Source organism: Mustela erminea, chromosome 1 (assembly GCF_009829155.1).
Source record: "Mustela erminea isolate mMusErm1 chromosome 1, mMusErm1.Pri, whole genome shotgun sequence".
In the NCBI taxonomy this organism is placed as follows: domain Eukaryota; kingdom Metazoa; phylum Chordata; class Mammalia; order Carnivora; family Mustelidae; genus Mustela; species Mustela erminea.
The window spans coordinates 122,076,132-122,095,413 of record NC_045614.1 but is presented as its reverse complement, the minus strand read 5'-3'; the positions used below and the strand labels follow the sequence as shown (position 1 = coordinate 122,095,413).

At 36.9% G+C, this 19,282-nt stretch overlaps 1 protein-coding gene across 5 annotated transcripts in view; it reads left to right on the top strand.

Annotated features, from left to right (window-relative positions):
• The window catches only part of NAALADL2 (N-acetylated alpha-linked acidic dipeptidase like 2), a 1,358,868-nt gene that overhangs the window by 660,655 nt on the left and 678,931 nt on the right, over positions 1-19,282 (top strand). For all 5 annotated transcript variants that reach the window (XM_032340827.1, XM_032340857.1, XM_032340836.1 and 2 more), the window contains one exon: positions 239-740. In XM_032340827.1, coding sequence (XP_032196718.1) covers positions 239-740 — 502 coding nt within the window. The remainder of the gene's footprint in view (positions 1-238; positions 741-19,282) is intronic.

Sequence of the window (19,282 nt, the reverse complement as noted above, 5' to 3'; positions counted from 1 at the left end):
TACTTGCTAGGCTTGTTGCCCAACAGAGAGAAAATTTTCCTTTCTCCTGCTGGCATAATAAAGTAAGCTTCTTCGAGTTGGGAATGCAAGATATGTCTCTTTCTGTTGGGATGTGTCATTGGCTGAGGGCAAGGTATGAGATCTCCCCCTTCTGATCTCCCCACTCCAATTTAAATGAGTCTCTTTTATTTTATTTTACAGCTTATTTTAAGAAAACATGCTTCCCTTATTTTCACAGGTAAAAAGATGGCCTATCAGAAGGTGAATGCAGATCAAAGAGCACCAGGGCATTCACAGTACTTAGACAATGATGACCTTCAAGCCACTGCCCTAGACTTAGAATGGGACATGGAAAAGGAACTGGAGGAGCCTGGTTTTGACCAGTTCCAACTAGATAGTGCTGAGAATCAGAACCTGGAGAACCCAGAGACTGCAGATCTCAATCTTGATTCCATTCAACCAGCAACTTCACCCAAAGGAAGGTTTCAGAGACTTCAAGAAGAGTCTGACTATGTTACCCGTTACACAAGATCTGCACCAAAGAGCAACCCCTGCAACTTTTGCCGCCTTTTAAAAGTACTTTGCACAGCCATCATTTTATTTATTTCGGGGATTTTGATAGGCTATTATGCACATAAAAAATGTCCTTCAAATGCTACATCTTCAGCAACGCTTGATCTTCAGTTATACCAAGAGATTCTCGAGACAATCCAAGCAGAAGATATTAAGAAGTCTTTCAGGTAAGTGGAGAAGAAATGGATGTTGGTGGGATGCATTTCCTGGGAAAGATATCTCACAGGGAGTATTGAGTTTATGATTTTGCCATGGTTTAAGATTAGTCCAGCAAGCTGAGCAACAAAGCTTACCAACATACCCTTCACAGAAAGGGTGCACATTTCAAATTTATGATACTATAATATGAATTTATGATGCTGTTTTATTAATTGATTATAAGAACTGTGGAGACTAAAATATTCCAGGCATTGCATATTATCCCTCTTGGGAAGCCCAGGTAGGCCAAATTGAGATGCAAAGACAGCTGGATATATGTGTAATAAAAACTAGGGCATTAGCCATATGATTGAAAATTTTAATGACACCAGAACAAAATAAACCTCATTTATGAGCTTAAGTAACTGTCTCTTATGGTTAAGAGCTAAGATAAACACAGATAGTATTTGGTTTCCTGCATCCTTGGGCTTCTCAGTGAGCACTTTTTTTGTTTTTTTTTTTTTAAACATCGGGTTCCAAAAGTTCATTTGTCTCTCTAGGGTAAGTTTGTACATGACCTCTCTAGCCAGAATGTGTTGATTTTTAAGTTAAATGACCAGAAAATATTCTTTAACTGGCATTATTTTGAGTTCTTGGGAAAAGTTTCACTACTGCCATATGATTAGTGGGTAACTTGAAACTTTTGTTGCATTGCAAAGGTTATCTTGAAACTTTGGTGAGTTGTTACATTTTTAATGAAATGAAGAATTGGAAAGCAGCTTTCCCGTGTATTTTCCATATGTGCCAAGAAAAGACAGTCCTAAGTGAATCATGGACATAGAGGCGTGAGAGGGATACTGCTTCCCCAGGATAGTCTTTCTGTATTACATGCACTCATTACTGCCCAGGTGTTAGCATATGTGCATTTTTAGGGATCTTCTAGGGAACATAACCACTGAAAATGTATCATTGAATCTATGTGCTGGAATGTCATGTGTATTGATGTTGGTGAGTTATTATTTTCTTCCTAAAGATCACATCTGAATGACTAATGCCAATTTGTTTGCTGTACCCTTCTGTGTCTGCTATTCATTGTTGCATAAACAGGTAATATGCAGATAAGACTTTCCATGATATTTCCCTATGTAAAATTGTTTATATAGAATTGAGCTGAGAGCTATCCCATTACCTTATAAAGAGTAATTGTAACAGTCATGCTCTAACAGACAACAGAAAACTCTCTGAATATTTAAAGCAGAGGGCACTGAAAGGAGAGAAATTACTCCACCAAAGATAAAAATCTGAGAGGGCAGTCAGGACAGTGAGGCAGCCCAAAGAAAAGAAGCCATTACTAAGCCTAGGCTGAAGAGACAAAGGGACTGGGGTAACTTGGTGGAAGCTGGAAATTTCTATATACACAAATGCAGGGGGGAAGATGTAGCTTCAGCTACTGAAGGCAAAGAGAAAGTAAGAAGTACCACAGCTTCTCCATTTCTGCTGTTCTGTAGCATCCTACTGGTTGTGCCACTGGCTGACCCCAGCAAGGATACTGCGGACTGAGAGCCTGGGAAACTCTCTCTGAAGGGGTCAGCTCCCTGGAACAAGGGGAGGGGGAGAAGGGGTCTATATGCCTTTTGTGTACTAACCAGCCTACATATTTATTTTCTTTCTCTTGCTTTCTTTGCCTTATTTTTACCCCCAGCATTGCAGACAACTTCAAAAACTGATTTATGTCCTTTCTGCAAACAGGCAGCTGATTCTAAAATTTTAAATATGTAATTAAATAAAAATATTCATTCATTTCCTCAGAATAGAAGTTGCATGACAGTAAGGCATATTTTCTCCTTTTAAACTTAAAAACCAATAATATATATATATATATATATATATATATATATATATTTCAAAGCTAGCTACAAAAATATACCACTAGCAATTATATTACCAGGCAGTATTCAGTGGTTGGGTACATTCACAACTGCACTCCATCAGATAGCTGCATGTTTTTCTTTATGGAGATAAGAGATTTTTCTTTAATCAATATTTTGGTACAAATATGTTTACAGCAACTTTCTCCAAATAGTATATTCCCATCCCAAAACTACCTTTTCCCTAATAGTCATGCTAACAACGTGCCTTATCATAAGTACTTGCATTTATTAAGTTACCTCAGTATTAACTCTGTATGTCACAGGTCCCTTCCTACTACTACTTTTCACCAATTTATGATCAGTTTTGAGCTCTTATTGGCAGACTGTTTGTTGTGCATCCGTTGCTCTCTCTCTTCTTTACCGATTTCCCATCTCTGCTCTAAGACTATGTCAGTTCTTTCCAAACATCCCAAAATAGTGCACTATAAAAGATACTCTTTTTATAATAGATTATATTGCAGACTCCATGAGGGAATGAATCAAATTTGCTCAGCCCTGTAATAGATTCCTATTGTAGAGCAGACATTAAATAAGTATTTTTCTAAGGGAAGAAATAAATGCCTGAATAAGTGAGAAATAGATCTGTATTTAATTGATCAATTATATTATGTATTTTGAAAATCACTTGACTTACCATTTGTATTTTTCATATTATACTCAAAACATTATTAATATAATACCTACTTATATTATAAAATATATTTATGTTATATATAGTTACTCAGAGGATATGCTGTTTTCTGATTTTTTAAAAATGACAACTCATATCAAAACCAAAAACTATAAAAATGTTAAAGTACACTGTTGATGTCTCAGTTAAAGCTGAGGCTTGAAGACAATTGGTACTGTGTTTCTGATTAGGACCAGCATGCAGAACTTGGGGCTGGGGAGGATAACATAATTCTCTGAGATGATCACCCGGTTTTACCCTATAAAAGGTTGGAGAAGCTAAGAAATAGAAAAGTGGATACAGAATACTTTTTTTTTCTTTTCTTTCTTTCTTTCTTTTTTTTTTTTTAAGTTTTTGAGAAAGAGATGCTAGTGGTGTTAAGTCCCATTTCTTTCTTTCTTTTTTTTTTTTTTAATTTTTTATTTTTTATAAACATATATTTTTATCCCCAGGGGTACAGGTCTGTGAAGTCCCATTTCTTATCAAGGAGGAAGCTTCAAGTCCAGTGAAAAAGGGTTAAATATGACTACTTGGAAGAACTTGATAGCTGCCTCACAGAGTGCCCGAGTCCTACCTAAGAAATCTAAGTAAAAAGATAGACTGGTTAGTTGCTGATAGAAGTACAAAAGAAGAGGTTTTGGGTGGCCTATGGCAAAGTTTGCTTCTGTGGACTCTATCCAGGCAAACATACAGACAGAAAATATGAATGTGAATGAATAGGAGGGAGAGAATCACTAGGATTGTGCCTCCACCTGCCATTCATATGTTCTGATCCTGATCATCAACATGATGGTAGTAGGAGATGGGACCTCTGGGAGGTGTTTAGGTCATGAACATATATTTCTCACAAATAAGACTAGTGATCTTATAAAAGGAGGCCCCACAGACCTCCCTAGTTCTTCTACCATGTGAGAACACAGTGAGGAGGTATTCTTTATGAACCAGGAAGAGGGACCTCACCAGCCACTAATCTGCTAGTGCTATCTATGATCTTAGACTTCCCAGTCTCCAGAGCTATCAGAAATGTTTATAAGCTAACCAGTCTGTGGTATTTTGTCACAGAAGCCCAAATGGTCTAGGGGCTGGGGAGATGGGAGATGTGGAAGAGGGGCTATCTTACAGATATTTTCCAATAAAGCTTCCTGGATGGCTAAAAAGAACTTGTCAGGCAGAGATAGAAGTATGGGGCTGTGGAATGAGTAAGTATCAGAGCTGGAGGAGAATATATTACCCACATCAAAGCATGGTGAGAAGTCCCCAGGAGTGGGACAAATGGATCTCCAAAGAACCCACAAGGCAGACACAAGAGGAAAGGCCAGCTGACAATTCTAGCTAGATTCAGAAGGTACCATGCCATACATGAGGTATCTGTCAGATGAGAACCTTTTGCTTCCTCTTTACCTATTCTCACTTGCCTCAGCCCTGAAGTTATAGACACACAAAGCAAAGAAGCTGACTGCTCTCCTTTCTTTGACTTCAAGGCTTCCACTTTAAAGATGGTCAAAAGTGGGAACAAGTTCAAAATTCTGACTACTAAATGACAATGAACATTTTAATTACCCACTAGAGGAACTCAAGTCACATAATAGTCACCAGGGTTAATGGAGTTTTGTTTTGTTTTATTCTAGGAATAAGAAAAAGAAAAAAAAAAAAACTAGCCCCAATGAATAAATGTAAATGGAAGAGAAGAAAAGTACTTTATGATTCCATTCCCTGAGTTAAAAGTTATCTAATGTAGAGGATACACATGGGCTATTTTTATGTTCAGTATTATAGAAAAGTACATATATGAATGATCATAGAGAATCATTGATAGACATATTGACTGTATATCCTAATTTAAGAACCTAATTATCCCCTAATAAAGCCCACATAATACATTAACTTAAGCCAAGTACTTGGTATATTGGCCAAATAAAAGAAAACCAATCAGTTTTGTTACACTTGATCCTGTTTGTAGACATGCTCAAGATTAGCATAGGAATATGAAGACCATATTAGTGCATGTGTAAATGTATGTGTGTATATATTAATCTTCTGATTCTCTCGGTCCCTTCTGTCTATGTGTAACTTGTTGCTATTTGAAAAAAATGCCTGGGTGCCTGGGTGGCTTAGTTGGTTGAGTGATGGTCTTCGGCTCAGGTCATGATCCTGGAGCCCCAAGATCGAGTCCTGCATTGAGCTCCCTGCTCAGCTCTGTTTCTCTCTCCGACCCTCCCCACTGTCATGCTGTCTTCTCTCATTCTCTGTCTGTCTCAAATAAATAAATAAAACCTTAAAAAAAAAAAAGAAAAAAATACCTTAACTTTTTACATTATTGGTTTATCTCTTCCACAGAGCTTCTGTGTAAGCGAAGGGCTGTATTCAGATATATAGCAGATACATTCTGATGAGTCAGACTCAAAATAGGCCGTTGAAAGTTGTTTCATTCTATGGTTTTGGTGTGTTGGAATAGTAACCACTTAGATGATGCCAGTTTATTGTAAGCATCACAAGAGAAGGCTAGGCCCATCCAATGATCTGTGAATAGGAATTATTCACTTGATCAGGTCTTATTAATATAGACTCAGGATCTAGTCCGTTCCAGGGACCTCAATAGCCATACTCCTCTGATTTTCACTGAAGTGTTGAAGCACTAAAGTAACTTAGCTCCATTTCCATCTTTACCACTTTTTGTTTGCTTTATTTTTTTTTTCTTGTCGCAGCACCAGCTGCTCTATACCCCAGTATATGATTCTACTGTTCCTATTCCCCAGAATGAAATGTTATTTTGAGGACCAAAGGCATCTGTGGCCCTGCATCAAGTGTTTATCCTTGGTCTACTCAACTTTGGCCTGCTGAGGTGCTGGTCACCTTGTATAAAACACATTAACCTAGAGCTGTTGAGAGAGCACTTTAACTCAGAAGAAGCTTCAATGTGGCAGGTCTAATGTTTTATGTATATTATATAATGAAGTCACTAAGCCTTTATCACATATTTATCATATGTATTGTCGAATGAATGACCTCTGTGTGTGTATGTGTTAAAGATCACAAGCACATTGCTGAGTAAAAGATGTTAACTTCAAACTTTAGTTACCAAATATAATACTATAATAATAAAACATTTGAAATGGATGAACTAAAGAAGTTTAGTATATTTTTGAATGCAGGAATGTGTTGACTTTTGACAGCTATAGAAGCTGTGAAATGGTGAGAAAGAAAACATGTGCTGTATCTTAATTATGCCTAACATGGCATTTTTTTGTTCCTTTTTAAACGGAAAGAACATTATTGTTTTTCTTACTTACAAGTAAAATATGTAGAGAAAATTAGAATTAATAAAAAGCCACCCATATTCTTATCCCCCTCTTTCATCATTTTCTTTCTTTTCCAATCAATAACCAAAATTGTATTATAATACATATATGCCTTTCATATCTACTTTAGAATTTTTTTAACCTACAATATATTTAGAACTATTTTTGATGCCAATAAAATAGATTTAAATCATTATATTAAAATGCTGCTGGTATTCTATTATACAGGTGTCATAAATTTATTGAGCCTGTTTCCTATAAATGAACATTTAGGTTGTTTTTACAAACATTCTCTTTTTTAAAATTTAATTTAATTTAATTTTCAGTGTTCCAAAATTCATTGTTTATGCACCACACCCAGTGCTCCATGCAATATGTGCCCTCCTTAATACCCACCAGTAGAGTCACCAAACCCCCCATCCCTCTCCCCTCCAAATCCCTCAGTTTGTTTCTCAGAGTCCACAGTTTCTCATGGTTTGCCTCCTCCTCCAATTTCCCCCAATTCATGTCTTCTTTCCTTCTCCCAATGTCCTCTGTGTTATTCCTTATGCTCCACAAGTAAGTGAAACCCTATGAAAATTGACTCTTTCTGACTGACTTATTTCACTCAACATAATCTTGTACATATGTCTTTGCTTCTTTAATTATTCTTTTCTGATAGATTCCTGGAAACAAATCACAGATTCAGGGAGTTTAAATTTGTTTAGTTATTGGCTTTGTCTTGCCAAATTGCTTTTCAGAGCTGCCAAGCATCCAGTCCTTTATTTGTTTTGATAGGCCAAAAATAATGTTGACAAACTTTTTATATCTTAATTGACCATTTGCATTTCTTTTTGCATGTATGAACTACTTTTTAAAGAATTTTCCCCATGGGAGCACCTGGGTGGCTCAGTGGGTTAAGCCACTGCCTTCGGCTCAAGTCGTGATCCCCGGGGTCCTGGGATCGAGTCCCGCATCGGGCTCTCTGCTCAGCGGGGAGCCTGCTTCTTTCTCTCTCTCCCTGCCTGCCTCTCTGCCTACTTGTGATCTCTCTCTGTCAAATAAATAAATAAATTCTTTAAAAAAAACATAGAATTTCCCCCATGGTCTTTATAGGTTCTTTCCATGGCCTTTACAAGTTGAGAAACTTAAAATGTCTGTTACTTTATGTATGGTATCCCATCTTTCTGGATTTTATTTAGTAGACACATTCATTAACAAAATAAAATGAACAATAAGCTGTCTGTTTTTATCTACTTTTAAATGTCTGCATTATCTGGACGAGGCAATATTTTTCATCACTGTCTGGGTTGGTACAAGCAATTAAGTATGAATTATGTTATGCTGGGAAATGATCTTTGAAAACATAACGAAAACACCACATTTTTTTTTTTAGTTGGTAATACACTCTTAAAAGTGTAGGAAATGTAAACTTTCTTCTGCCATATCTTGATGAACAAGACCTTATCTGAAAACCTAGGTAGCATTCAATATTGTTTCATATACGTCATATTTTATTAATTACTTGATATACTAAGTTGAAATGGATTCTCAAATCTAGAGAAAACTAGATTTGAGAATCCATTTCAACTTAGTATATCAAGTAATTAATAAAATATGACGTATATGAAACAATAGTTTTCTCTTTTTCTGAAATGTACTTTTAAAATTTATCTGTTGCTTTGTTGCTTCTCCTCCTCCTCCTCCCCTCCCTTTTCTTTTCTTCTTTCACCTCTTCCTGCTCACTCAGTACCTTTTGGCGACAATAATTTATTTAATTAGTAATACCTGTAATTTGAGTGATATCTTTCATAGTACCAATTAAACTTTGCCATCGACATTATTTGGTTATGTTATGTGGCTTTAATGTCATTGAACTAAAGGAGTAGTGAATTTGCTGCTCACGTACTGCTATTTTCTGTTATATGCCCCTTCTGTGTCTATGATAGCCATAATCCTCTTTTTCATTGTGCCTAGACCTTGCCTCAGAGTCCTCCTCAAACCAACGTTCTGGGCAGCCTGTATTAATTGATCAGAGGCGCATATGAAGATTTGCCATTCTTGTCCTATGTTATCCCTATACAGGATCACATCATAAGAATTAGTTCATTTAAATTGTATGAATGAATTTCTCCTGGAAAGGGAAAGTTCTTACTCTTTTCAGGCCAGTTAAGTGCAGCAAGAACCCTAGACTTATAGCTACCCTATAGTTCTAAGGAGTCTATAATTTTAGCCTGCTTGTTAGCATCCACTATATTCTGATGATGCCTTCTTATTCTAAGCTGATCACCTGAAGAGAGAAAAATCTCTATTCAAGATATGTAGAAATGAAATCCATTATTCTCTCTTCCACCTAAATTGTTGTCCACTTACCTTCATTTACCATCCCTTGACCTAAGACAGTAAACAGTAGTGCTGCTTCTCTGTCCCATTCTTTTAACCCAGAGACCAGGTTTGTTTACTTCTTATAATATCATTGTCTCGCCTGTGCTCATAGTGTGTCTTCATCTTGTCATCCTTTCCTTTCCACATCTATCACCCATGATTTATCTCTTCCTTTGGTTTAAGAGTGTCATAGTCCCTTTATCAAAGAATATATGATTGATCTGGTTTCCTGTTCAACAAAGCTGACAACTACACATTCTCTTCAGTCTTAAATGAAGGAGGCAGTGTAGTCCTTGACTAAAGAAAAGCTGTCTGTGGAGTTCATGGAGGCCCATAATCCATTCATGGTTTTCAGAGCATTAGAAGACCCCTTTAGGGGCTCCCTTCTGGGTGGCTCAGTCATTAAGTGTCTGCCTTCAGCTCAGGTCATGATCCCAGGGTCCTGGGATCAAGCCACCCAGCGGGCTCACTGTTTCGCAGGAAGCTTGCTTCTCTCTCTCCCACTACACCTGCTTGTGTTCCCTCTCTTGCTGTGTCTCTCTCTGTCAAAAAGATAAATAAAATCTGAAAGAAAAAAAAAAGACTCATTTAAATTCATGATTTTTTCTTTCTTCTGATGCTACGGGACTTTCCCTTTTGCGGCTCTGCTTTTGTACAAATGCAAGGCTTGATGATGGTGATGCAGTCAGCAAGTGTTCTCCTCAGGTCTCCAGATGCACTTTCCAGCCATCTGTCTGTCCTCCTCTGTTGTGTGGTCTTTTTTTGGTCTCTGTCTTCCCTACCTTTTTATTTTTTTGTTCCTCGCCAATTTCAGTATTAGAATGAGAGCAGAAAGATTGGGAGAAATGAAAAAGGCAATATAGAAACTGGCACTTTAATTGGAGAAAAAGATGTAAATGTATAACAAAGGTACAAGTAATTCAATTTATGCAAATAATAACAGAATGAATTTAACAGTAATAGAGTGATAGTTCCTAAAGGAAGTAATTAGCTATTCTATCATTGATCTCTCCAGATAACAAATGTACATTGTCTTAAATATAAACACAAAAAAGAATGCATAGTATAAGATTTACTTAATTATGCATAGTATTTTATTGCTGTGGAGTTTGGAGAAAGGAGCTGCTTCGCTCAGAGTTGCTCAGTGTTACCCAGAATGACATCTATTCTCTTAACGGACTGGATGAACAGACCAATGAAAGCTATGCTCTTCACATTCTTTGGGCATTTGACCAGAGCAAGAGCAGCATGCCCCATAGGATGAGTCAGGGTTATTGACAGTGGCTTTTGTCTGCAGTGACTTTATCAATCCTGACCTGTTCAAATGCTAGGCATCCTTCGAGGTCTGGCTCATGTTCGTTTCGATCTCCTACCAATTGAGTTTTCTCTCTCCTAGTAACTTGCAGAGTTTCTTTTTTTTTTTTTTTTTTCTTTTTGTTTGCATGAAACACTTCTGCTTTTCAGTGGACAAAGAACTATATAAGTCTGGCACAGTACTTGAGTCATAGCATGCAAAAACTCAGTAAATCTTTACTGTGGAGAGAATGAACCCAGAATATCTAGACCTTGATAAACCCTTCACTTGCATGTGGTTTCTTTTCTTTTCTTTCTCTCTCTTTTTTTTTTTTTTAGAAAAAGTAATGTGTGTTTCTGGTTATGGATCTATATTACTGGAATTTGAAATTAAAATCATATCTGTGACTTTAGATATACAATGTAATGTGTATATATATAATGTATATATAATATAGTATGACATACACACACACACAAATGACTTTGGTTTCTAAGCATATTTTATCTACATTGTCATTGTCTACATTGTCTTAGTCTGTGCTAATTTTTTTTATTGTTATGATAGAGGATTTTCTTTTCCCTTATGTAAACATATGCTGAATATCTACTATATTGCAGGTGTTGGGCCAGTCAATTTACATTTTTTAATGATATTCTGTTTAATGTAGAGAATATTCTTTGCCATCAAAAAGAAGTGAAAGTAAAAATTTCACAAAAAGGTAATTTCTGTGAGTGCAGGTTTTATGTAGGTACAAAGTAGATCCCCTTACAAATCTTTTTATGCTCTACCAAGAAGAGGTTGTCTTAGTCTAGGTCTAGTTCTGCCAGAACACTTGCTTTCTTCATGCTTTGCTGCTTTCTTGCCCTCTCTGTCCTGTCCCTCCTCCCTCCCCATTCCTTGCCCCACTTTCCCTTCCAGGCACACACAATTTTTTTTTTTTTTTTTTTTAATCCTCAAAGATACATACTAAGATTGGGTTACTTAACTTCCTAGTAAACACCTATCCTTTTCTTAGCCTTTTTTCCTGAATCTCCTGAATCTATCTGATGTAAAACATCAGGACTAGGTTAAATTGTTAAGAATCAAAATGCTGATATTTTAGTTTTTCAAATTTGACTTTTGTTGTATTCTTAGTAGGAGGAATATATTTTACATTATGAAAAGACTCTTTTGCAGTGACTATGCTCTATGGTCAATGAAATTTTTCCATCAAATATATCAAGGTCATCTGTGCTTACTGCCTGCCTATCCTGAAAATGGTTTAACCTTAAGACTTGTCACATATTTCTTCAATCTTTCCTGCATCGGCTATAATATGCTTTTTCATCCGTTCACTTCTTGATCTTATTCATTCCAAAAAGGGAACAAGATCAGTCAGATGTAGTACAAGGGAAAAACAAACCTTTTTCTCTGAGGATAAAGTATGTCAGTTTCCTGTGGATTCACTTGACTTCCCGACACTCTAGCAACAGAAAAGTTGGTAATGATCACATTTAGTAGAGTGAAGTATAAGTTAAACACAGAAGGGCTGGGAACTGATTACATACTTCTCTCTTTCATGTTCCTTTTTAATGTCAATGAAATCAAGGTTCAAATGGTGAACATGGCCCTTTGAGATATGCAATTTGAAAATCTCAATCCGTGCTACAGAAATTAAGCAAAATGCTCGAAAATTGTGGATAAAAGTATCAATTCTATAATCTCATCAGGGTGGTTACAGGGGAAATTTAAATGAAAATATATGTGAAAATAGATGATATGCATATTTTCCAAATCAAATTAAGTACTTTATTACAGTCACTTAAAAAATTTTCAAATAGATGTTTCTAGGTGATAGGAAAGAAAGTTGTCTAGCAATTCACATACCTAAAAAGGGGTGATGAAAACTTCTTCTTCATTGCTTCTATCCTGAGAAACCATCACAGAATGGATAGATAAGTTTATTTTCCAAATTTTAAATGGTTATAACCACAGTGTAATTGTTAATTTTATGTGTCAGCGTGGCTAGGCCACAGTGTGCAGATGTTTGATCAACATTGTTCTAGAGATTTCTGCAGAAGGTTTTTTTTTTCCTTTTTTTTTTTTTTTTTTTTTTTTTTAAGATTTTACTTACTTGTCAGAGAGAGAGAGAGCACATGCAGGGGGAGCTGCAGGCAGAGGGAGAAGCAGGCTCCCCATTAAGCAGGGAGCCTGATGCAGAACTCCAATCCATGACCCTGGGATCAGGACCTGACCCAAAGGCAGGCATTTAAGTGACTGAGCCACCCAGGCTTCCCTGCAAAAGGCTATTTTTTAAATGAAATTAACATTTAAATCAGTAGACTCTAAGTAGAGCAGATGACCTTCATTATTGTAATTAATGGGTGAGTCTCGTCCAATCAGTTGAAGGCCTTAATAGAAAAAGACCAGAGGTTTCAGCAAGAGGAGGGAATTCTACTAGCAAATTGCCTTTGAACTTGAATTGCAGCTCTTTCTTGGGACTCCAGCATTCTGGTCTACACCATGAATTTTGGATTTCTCAAGTGTCTACAGTTGTATAAGCCAGTTCCTTAAAATAATGTCTCTCTCTGTATGTATGTATGTATGGATGTATGTACATCTTGTTGGTTTTCTTTCTGTGGAGAATCCTAAGTAGTAGTAATACGGATTTAGGGAGCTTAAATAAACCAATACAATCTGGCTGTTTTGCTTTGTTTTTTTTCATAGAATAATTTAGTTAGCCTTTAGGGTTAAACTGAACAATATGGAAAATTGGTACTAGTATGAAAAAAAATAGTGCCCATCATTACCTTTATTTTATTAATAAATTTCAGATCTTATTTTTAATGTAATAAACACTGTTAAACTTATGGAAGGATAAAAGCTGAAATTATATTCTATATGTGTAATAGGCATTTCAAACATTTTATTAAAGATTTTGATTTTATCTAGTTTGTGGCATCAAAAATGTAGTCAACTTGCCTAGCAAAAATGCACTTTCCAAATTTTATAAAGTGTCATTCTTATCTGGGGGGAAAAAAAGCATTCAACTTCCCTTCCTTTCATTATAACTGGAGCAAATATATTAAATTTTATATGCCTGATTTGGGAAATCAGTTTCTGTCTTCAATAACTGATTGTGTGTTATAGCTGGGTCCTTTACAAATGAAGTGCACTTCTATTGCTTAAAAATTGCTTTCCTGTGCAACATGATGTAGTAATGAATTAAATCCAAATGAGCCTTATATTCACAATGTCATAATATGTAACTTGTCCCCTGTGGAACTTTTTTATTATCTAATACAAGACAAGCTAATGTCTTCCCCTCATGGCTCACTTCTCAGAAGGCGATGCAGCTTTCAGTATTAGAAATAAAGAAAGAAAACTATGATTTGAGATCAAATTACCTTTTTATAAACTCTCTAAATCACAGAGAGCACCTTAACATGTCCCAAAATATGCAAATCAAATTCTGATAGAACAAGAAACAAAAGGAGTAGTTCCAATTCCATGGAGTACATTTCTATCTGTGAGAGAAAAATGAAACTGAACATTTTTCTTTGAACAGAACTGTGTGCAGGTGGTTTTTACCTTCAATAAAAATAAAATAAGTGTGGGCGTTTTCTCTCTATTTCTTCACTTGGTTTCATCATATTAACTATTCTGTAGGGAACAACTTGTAAGATCAGCTTGTACCAATATTATAGTTCAAGCTGCTACATAGATTCAAAAGCTCTAATTTATTAGCCTGATAATTTTTATAATTCGATGAAATGTCAGATGTTCCCTTATTACAGCTGCCTTAGGTGTGTCTCAGTGGCATACTGGAATTTGACTGAGTATTTCAAAATGTATCTTACTATTTCATATAGGCAAAAAGCAGAGGGAGAAAAGTGTTTATTTTAGTCCAGTGGAACAGCCAAGATAAATTTTATCAGGTTTTCATAGGCTGCTACTTCTTGTGGTTTAGTGTGTGTTTTTGTTTTGCTTTGTTTTGGTTTTTTTTTCTCTTGGCTGAGGCATCTTGCTCTGTGAACCTTCACTGGATCTGAATCAGTTGCTGCTGGCATAACACATGGTCAAGATGGAAGCCTTCCTTTCTTATTTTAAATAGAGAAACTGTATTTCTATAAGATGGCTCTCTCCTGGTTTTAATTATTGAATTACATTTTAGTCAAATAATTAAAATCATACATGATTATAAGCACATTCTATAGAAAATTATTAGAGAGTTCAGGGCAATATCAAAACCATGCACTGTTACATAGAAAAGAGACATCTCAACTTTCTAAACTGAAGGGTTTGTATTGTTCTTAATCAAATTTATATTCCATTTTAAAAATACTGCCTTAGCCTACAATCATAAGACTTAGTCATTGTGCCTTTTACCATGTAAACTATAGTGACACAAAACTACACGTGTAGTTAAGTAGATAGGGAGGGAGGGAGAGAGAGAGAGATTGACTTTAACTTGAAATGATCAGTTCAATTTCAAATGGACATTTACTAGGTTCCTGAAGGATTGATTAATCCCTCTGCGCCTCTAGCCCAGGCTGCCTATGGAACTGTCGCCTTGCTTAGCTGTTTGGCGGAGCCTGCCCCTTCTCCGTGCTCTGAGGACTGCCATAGAGCTCTTCTTCCTACTAGTTTATGTGCTTTTTGTTGCTACCTTGGCAAACAACAACCAAAACAAACACACACATACACACAAAGGGAGTAATAAAAAAAAAAAAAGAAGAAACAAACCCACTTCTTAGGAGTGAGTTCAGCAGGGAGCAACAGGTAGGGGGGGATGGTGAGCTTTGACCATTCTTGAATTTCTCTTCATTTGCAGTATTCAACATGGAATTTAACTTGCAAGTAAGAAACCCTGTGCTTCATAATTCAAAAAAAAAAAAAAATGAAAGAAAGATAAAGAAAGAAAGAAACCCTGTGCTTCGTGGCTGCTTCATTTTAAAATTACTGAATATTGAATCACTTACTTAAAGTTCTGCTTTACTTTTCAAAATAGCCTCATTTCTGAAGATTGCCTCGTATCTCCTAGTTTGTTTTTTCTTGTTTGTTTTTGTTGTTGGTTTCATAAATTTCATATTACACACAGAACTGGTATGGTATAAGTAGTAAGAGAAACGTCTTTCTTATAACTCAGTCTGAAATAACCATCCTAAGGATGATATGTTAATCTTGGACTCTTGTTCTTGTTTAAACAGTGGCAATCTTTTGAAAGAATTGCTGTTTGCTGGGAGAAGGGGGTGGGATTATGGACATTGGGGAGGGTTTGTGCTTTGGTGAGTGCTGTGAAGTGTGTAAACCTGGTGATTCACAGACCTGTACCCCTGGGGATAAAAATATATGTTTATAAAAAATAAAAAATTAAAAAAAAAAAAAAAGAATTGCTGTTTGCTAATTATATGCAATTATGGTCTGACACTCAGTGGTGCATGTTAACTTTTTTAAAAGACTGCAGGCAGTATTAGTGAAGAGAGCTGCTTTACAGATTTAAAAGTTAAACAAAAATATCCACATTTTTTTTTAAAACATCTACTTATAGTGCCATTTCATTCTGTTAATGGGTAGGGACATAAGATTGGAAGGTGCTCTGCAGTAGCCTTTTTTAGTCACCCTTTTGGCAGGAAAAGTGGAGAAGTTGAGACCACAGGATTTGAGGAGGCTTAAGGCAGGAGTTCTAAGAAAGTAGTACCTGTTTGGCAATCACAATGGTAGAGAAGATAGTGATTGCTACCACTGATTCCAGAAATAACTTTTTTTACCCTCCCCACCACACCCCCCAGTGCTGGGAATAGGGAAAAATTGAGTGACAGAAAATACGGATAATAAGCATTGCTACCGTGTTCTGTAACCAGGGAAAAGAAACTGGGCATTGTGAGAAATGTCACTTGGAAAATAATTTGCTGATTGGCTGGAGAAAAAAAAAAAAAAGGAAGCTGTGAAATTACATAGGATAATTTAAAAAATTAGGAAAGCTAGACAACAGTTCGGGGTTGAGAGAAACAAGATGAAATAATCAAAATGAATTGTTTTCTTTCTGCCTGGTGATTTAAGAGAGGGCTTCTGGATTGGAAACCTGGGTTAGAAAGTAATCAATAAAGGCAATACTATCGTGAGAATCTAGTCTGGAAAATTCTTATAAGGGAAGAAAAGGTGCTACAGCATAAGCTAATGGGAGAAGGAGTCAACGATAGTCCAGTGGAGAAATGGCTATGTAGCTCTTCAGATCTGAGAGGTCTTTTTCCCATATTTTGTGAAGGCTGTGTTCAAGCCCTGGGGAAAAGGGCATGATTTGCTGGGTAATATTGATCCAGCCAGAATCCAAATCTTGGAAGCAAAGTAAACACATGGAGATGAATCCAGAGAGAGCTGCAAAGCTTAGCAAAAAACCAAGCACACTCTAGGTCTCACCTGACCTTGCAAAAGTCCCCAGGACACCTAAACTGCATACTCAGTGTTTGATATAGAGGTCACATGGTAGTTTTCTGTGGATTAAAATATTTAATACAGCTCTGTCATAGGAGTGTTTATGCCTAGTGCTTCTGAAACACAGTGCAGGAAAATAGGAATTTGCCCCTAAAGCTATTGTTGACATCAATATCAACTCAGGTACTGTGCTAGTGATCTAGGTATCATCCGATGATTCCTTTTTCGGCAGCTGCAAGGGTAAGTTTGAGAAAATTAAATAATAAGGACTTGGTTTCTGACTGCTCTTGCATTGGTTTCATCCTGAAGCTGTCCTCACACCTCCACTGTGGTTCGCAAAACGCTTTAACACAGATGACTTCCTGCAACACTGGAAGCTTTTTCTAGACAACTGGGGAAACACAAATTAGCATCATTCCACACGTATCACTATTACCTGCAGTGCCAATACTGCATTTTTCTAATGGGCGCATCTTGTTCTTTTTAAAACTTAAGTCAAGGGAATTTATATCACAGCAACTCAAACAAATTTGAGATGACGTGCAATCAGTCTGGTTGGGATCAAATCCCTGCTCCACTCCATCCAGCTGTATGATCCCAAACAATTTCTTCAACTTATGATGACACAGTTTCCTCATTTATAAAATGTAGGTAATAATAGTCTGATCTTCATATAAAGGCATAAAAAGTACTTAGAACATAGCATGTGAGAAACAATATTATCTGCTATTTATTATTGTGACTGTTATTTTTGTTAGTGAAAGGTCTTTAACCATCCTCCAGTGGCAGTTCCTCACTGATCACCCTCCTTCATAGGCTGCTTTCTTGGAATGTGGCCCAGCCCAGGTCTGTTCCCTTTCTCCCCTGTCTTCCTCTCTCTATTCCCCCAAGTTCATGTTGCTACTTTTTTTTTTCTGGTTGTCCTCCAGGGGATGGCTTTAGTCCCGCTTTCCATATTTAAGTATTTTCCTTTTTTTTTCTTTTTAAAATATTTTATTTATTTATTTGACACAGAGAGAGAGAGAGAGAGAGAGAGAGATCACAAGCAGGCAGAGAGACAGGCAGAGAGAGGGGGAAGCAGGTTCCCTGCAGATCAGGGTCCTGAGATCATGACCTGAGCTAAAGGCAGAGGCTTAACCCACTGAGCCACCCAGGCACGCCTAAGTATTTTCCTAAAAAAAGTTCTATCTCTTGAGAATTTTGATGTCAGCCAAAATAATACTTATGTTTTGTACCAAATGCATGGTCATATCTATAAAGCGAATTTTTGCACTTTACAAATACATTTAATTATCTTAGGTCTCCGCTCATACAGAGGAAAAATTAAATCTCCTTAGTGAAAGTTGCACTCCATTATTTTGACACAATACAGCAGGAAACCGATAAGAGACAGAAGTCCATTCTCTTTTTTTTTTAAGGTTTTATTTATTTATTTGTCAGAGAGAAAGATAGAACACGAGCTCACAAGAAGGGAGAGCTGCAGGAAGAGGGAAAAGGAGCTGAGCAAGGAGCCCAGTGGGGACTCAGTCCCAGGACCCTGGGATCATGACCTGAGCCAAAGGCAGACGCTTAACTGACTGAGCCCCCCAGGCATTCCAGAAGTCCCTTCTTAAATGGTACTGTAAAGCCTTGAGAAGTAAGTTAGGAGAATTTCATAGAAGTCTTTGGAGCACAGTGGATGGGTAGAAGTTAGTTCTGAAACAATAAGAAATTATGAATAGGTTTTGGGTGGGAGAATTACAAGACCAGATGTGTCTTCTGAGAAGATCACTCTCCAAAAGGATAGATTAGAGACAGGGAGAGACTGAAAACAGGAAGGGCAGTGCAGGGATGGTGTTAAGTCACAGCTGTGACGTTCACAGGAGGCATTTACTGCCATCAGGTGTGCAGTCAGTGACGTAGGTGTCGGTGGAACATTAGTGGAGAAGTGCACACACAAAGACAAATGCTGAAACAAGGGGAATAATATACAAAACTGATTTTGTATCTACTTCCCAATTTTGATTAAAATTCTCAGGCTTTGGAACTACATGTGGGTATCAGTACTTCTTGCCTAGAGTTTGTGAATATCTGTGGAACGTCTGAGATTTTACTGAGCTACCAAGCTAACAAGTTAGTCTGTCATAATTTCATGGACACTTGCAGAGAGCCCTGAATCAAAGATGGAAGATAGTTTATTACAGCATAGCAAGCAACATAAATGTTGTGTTTGCATGAATTCTTTGAGGCCCACTTCCCACAGGGTGATGAAAAGAGGGTGATTTGACACCTGAACTTGTAGTAGTCATGTTATAGAAGAAGAACTCTGAACTTAGGGATTCTCGATCTTTTTTCCCCCCTAAGATTTATTTACTTGTTTGAGGGGTGTGGGAAAGAGGGAGAGGGAGAGAGAGCCTTAAGCAGATTCCATGCTGAGTGCAGAGCTCACATGAGGCTTGATCTTATAACCCTGAGATCTTGACCTGAGCCGAAATCAAGAGTCAAACCCTTAACTGACTGTGCCACCAAATGCTCCAGGATCCTAAATCTTTTTTACTGGATGGTAACCGTTCTCGAGGGAGACAATATATTCATTTTTTCTCCAGGTCTATAAACA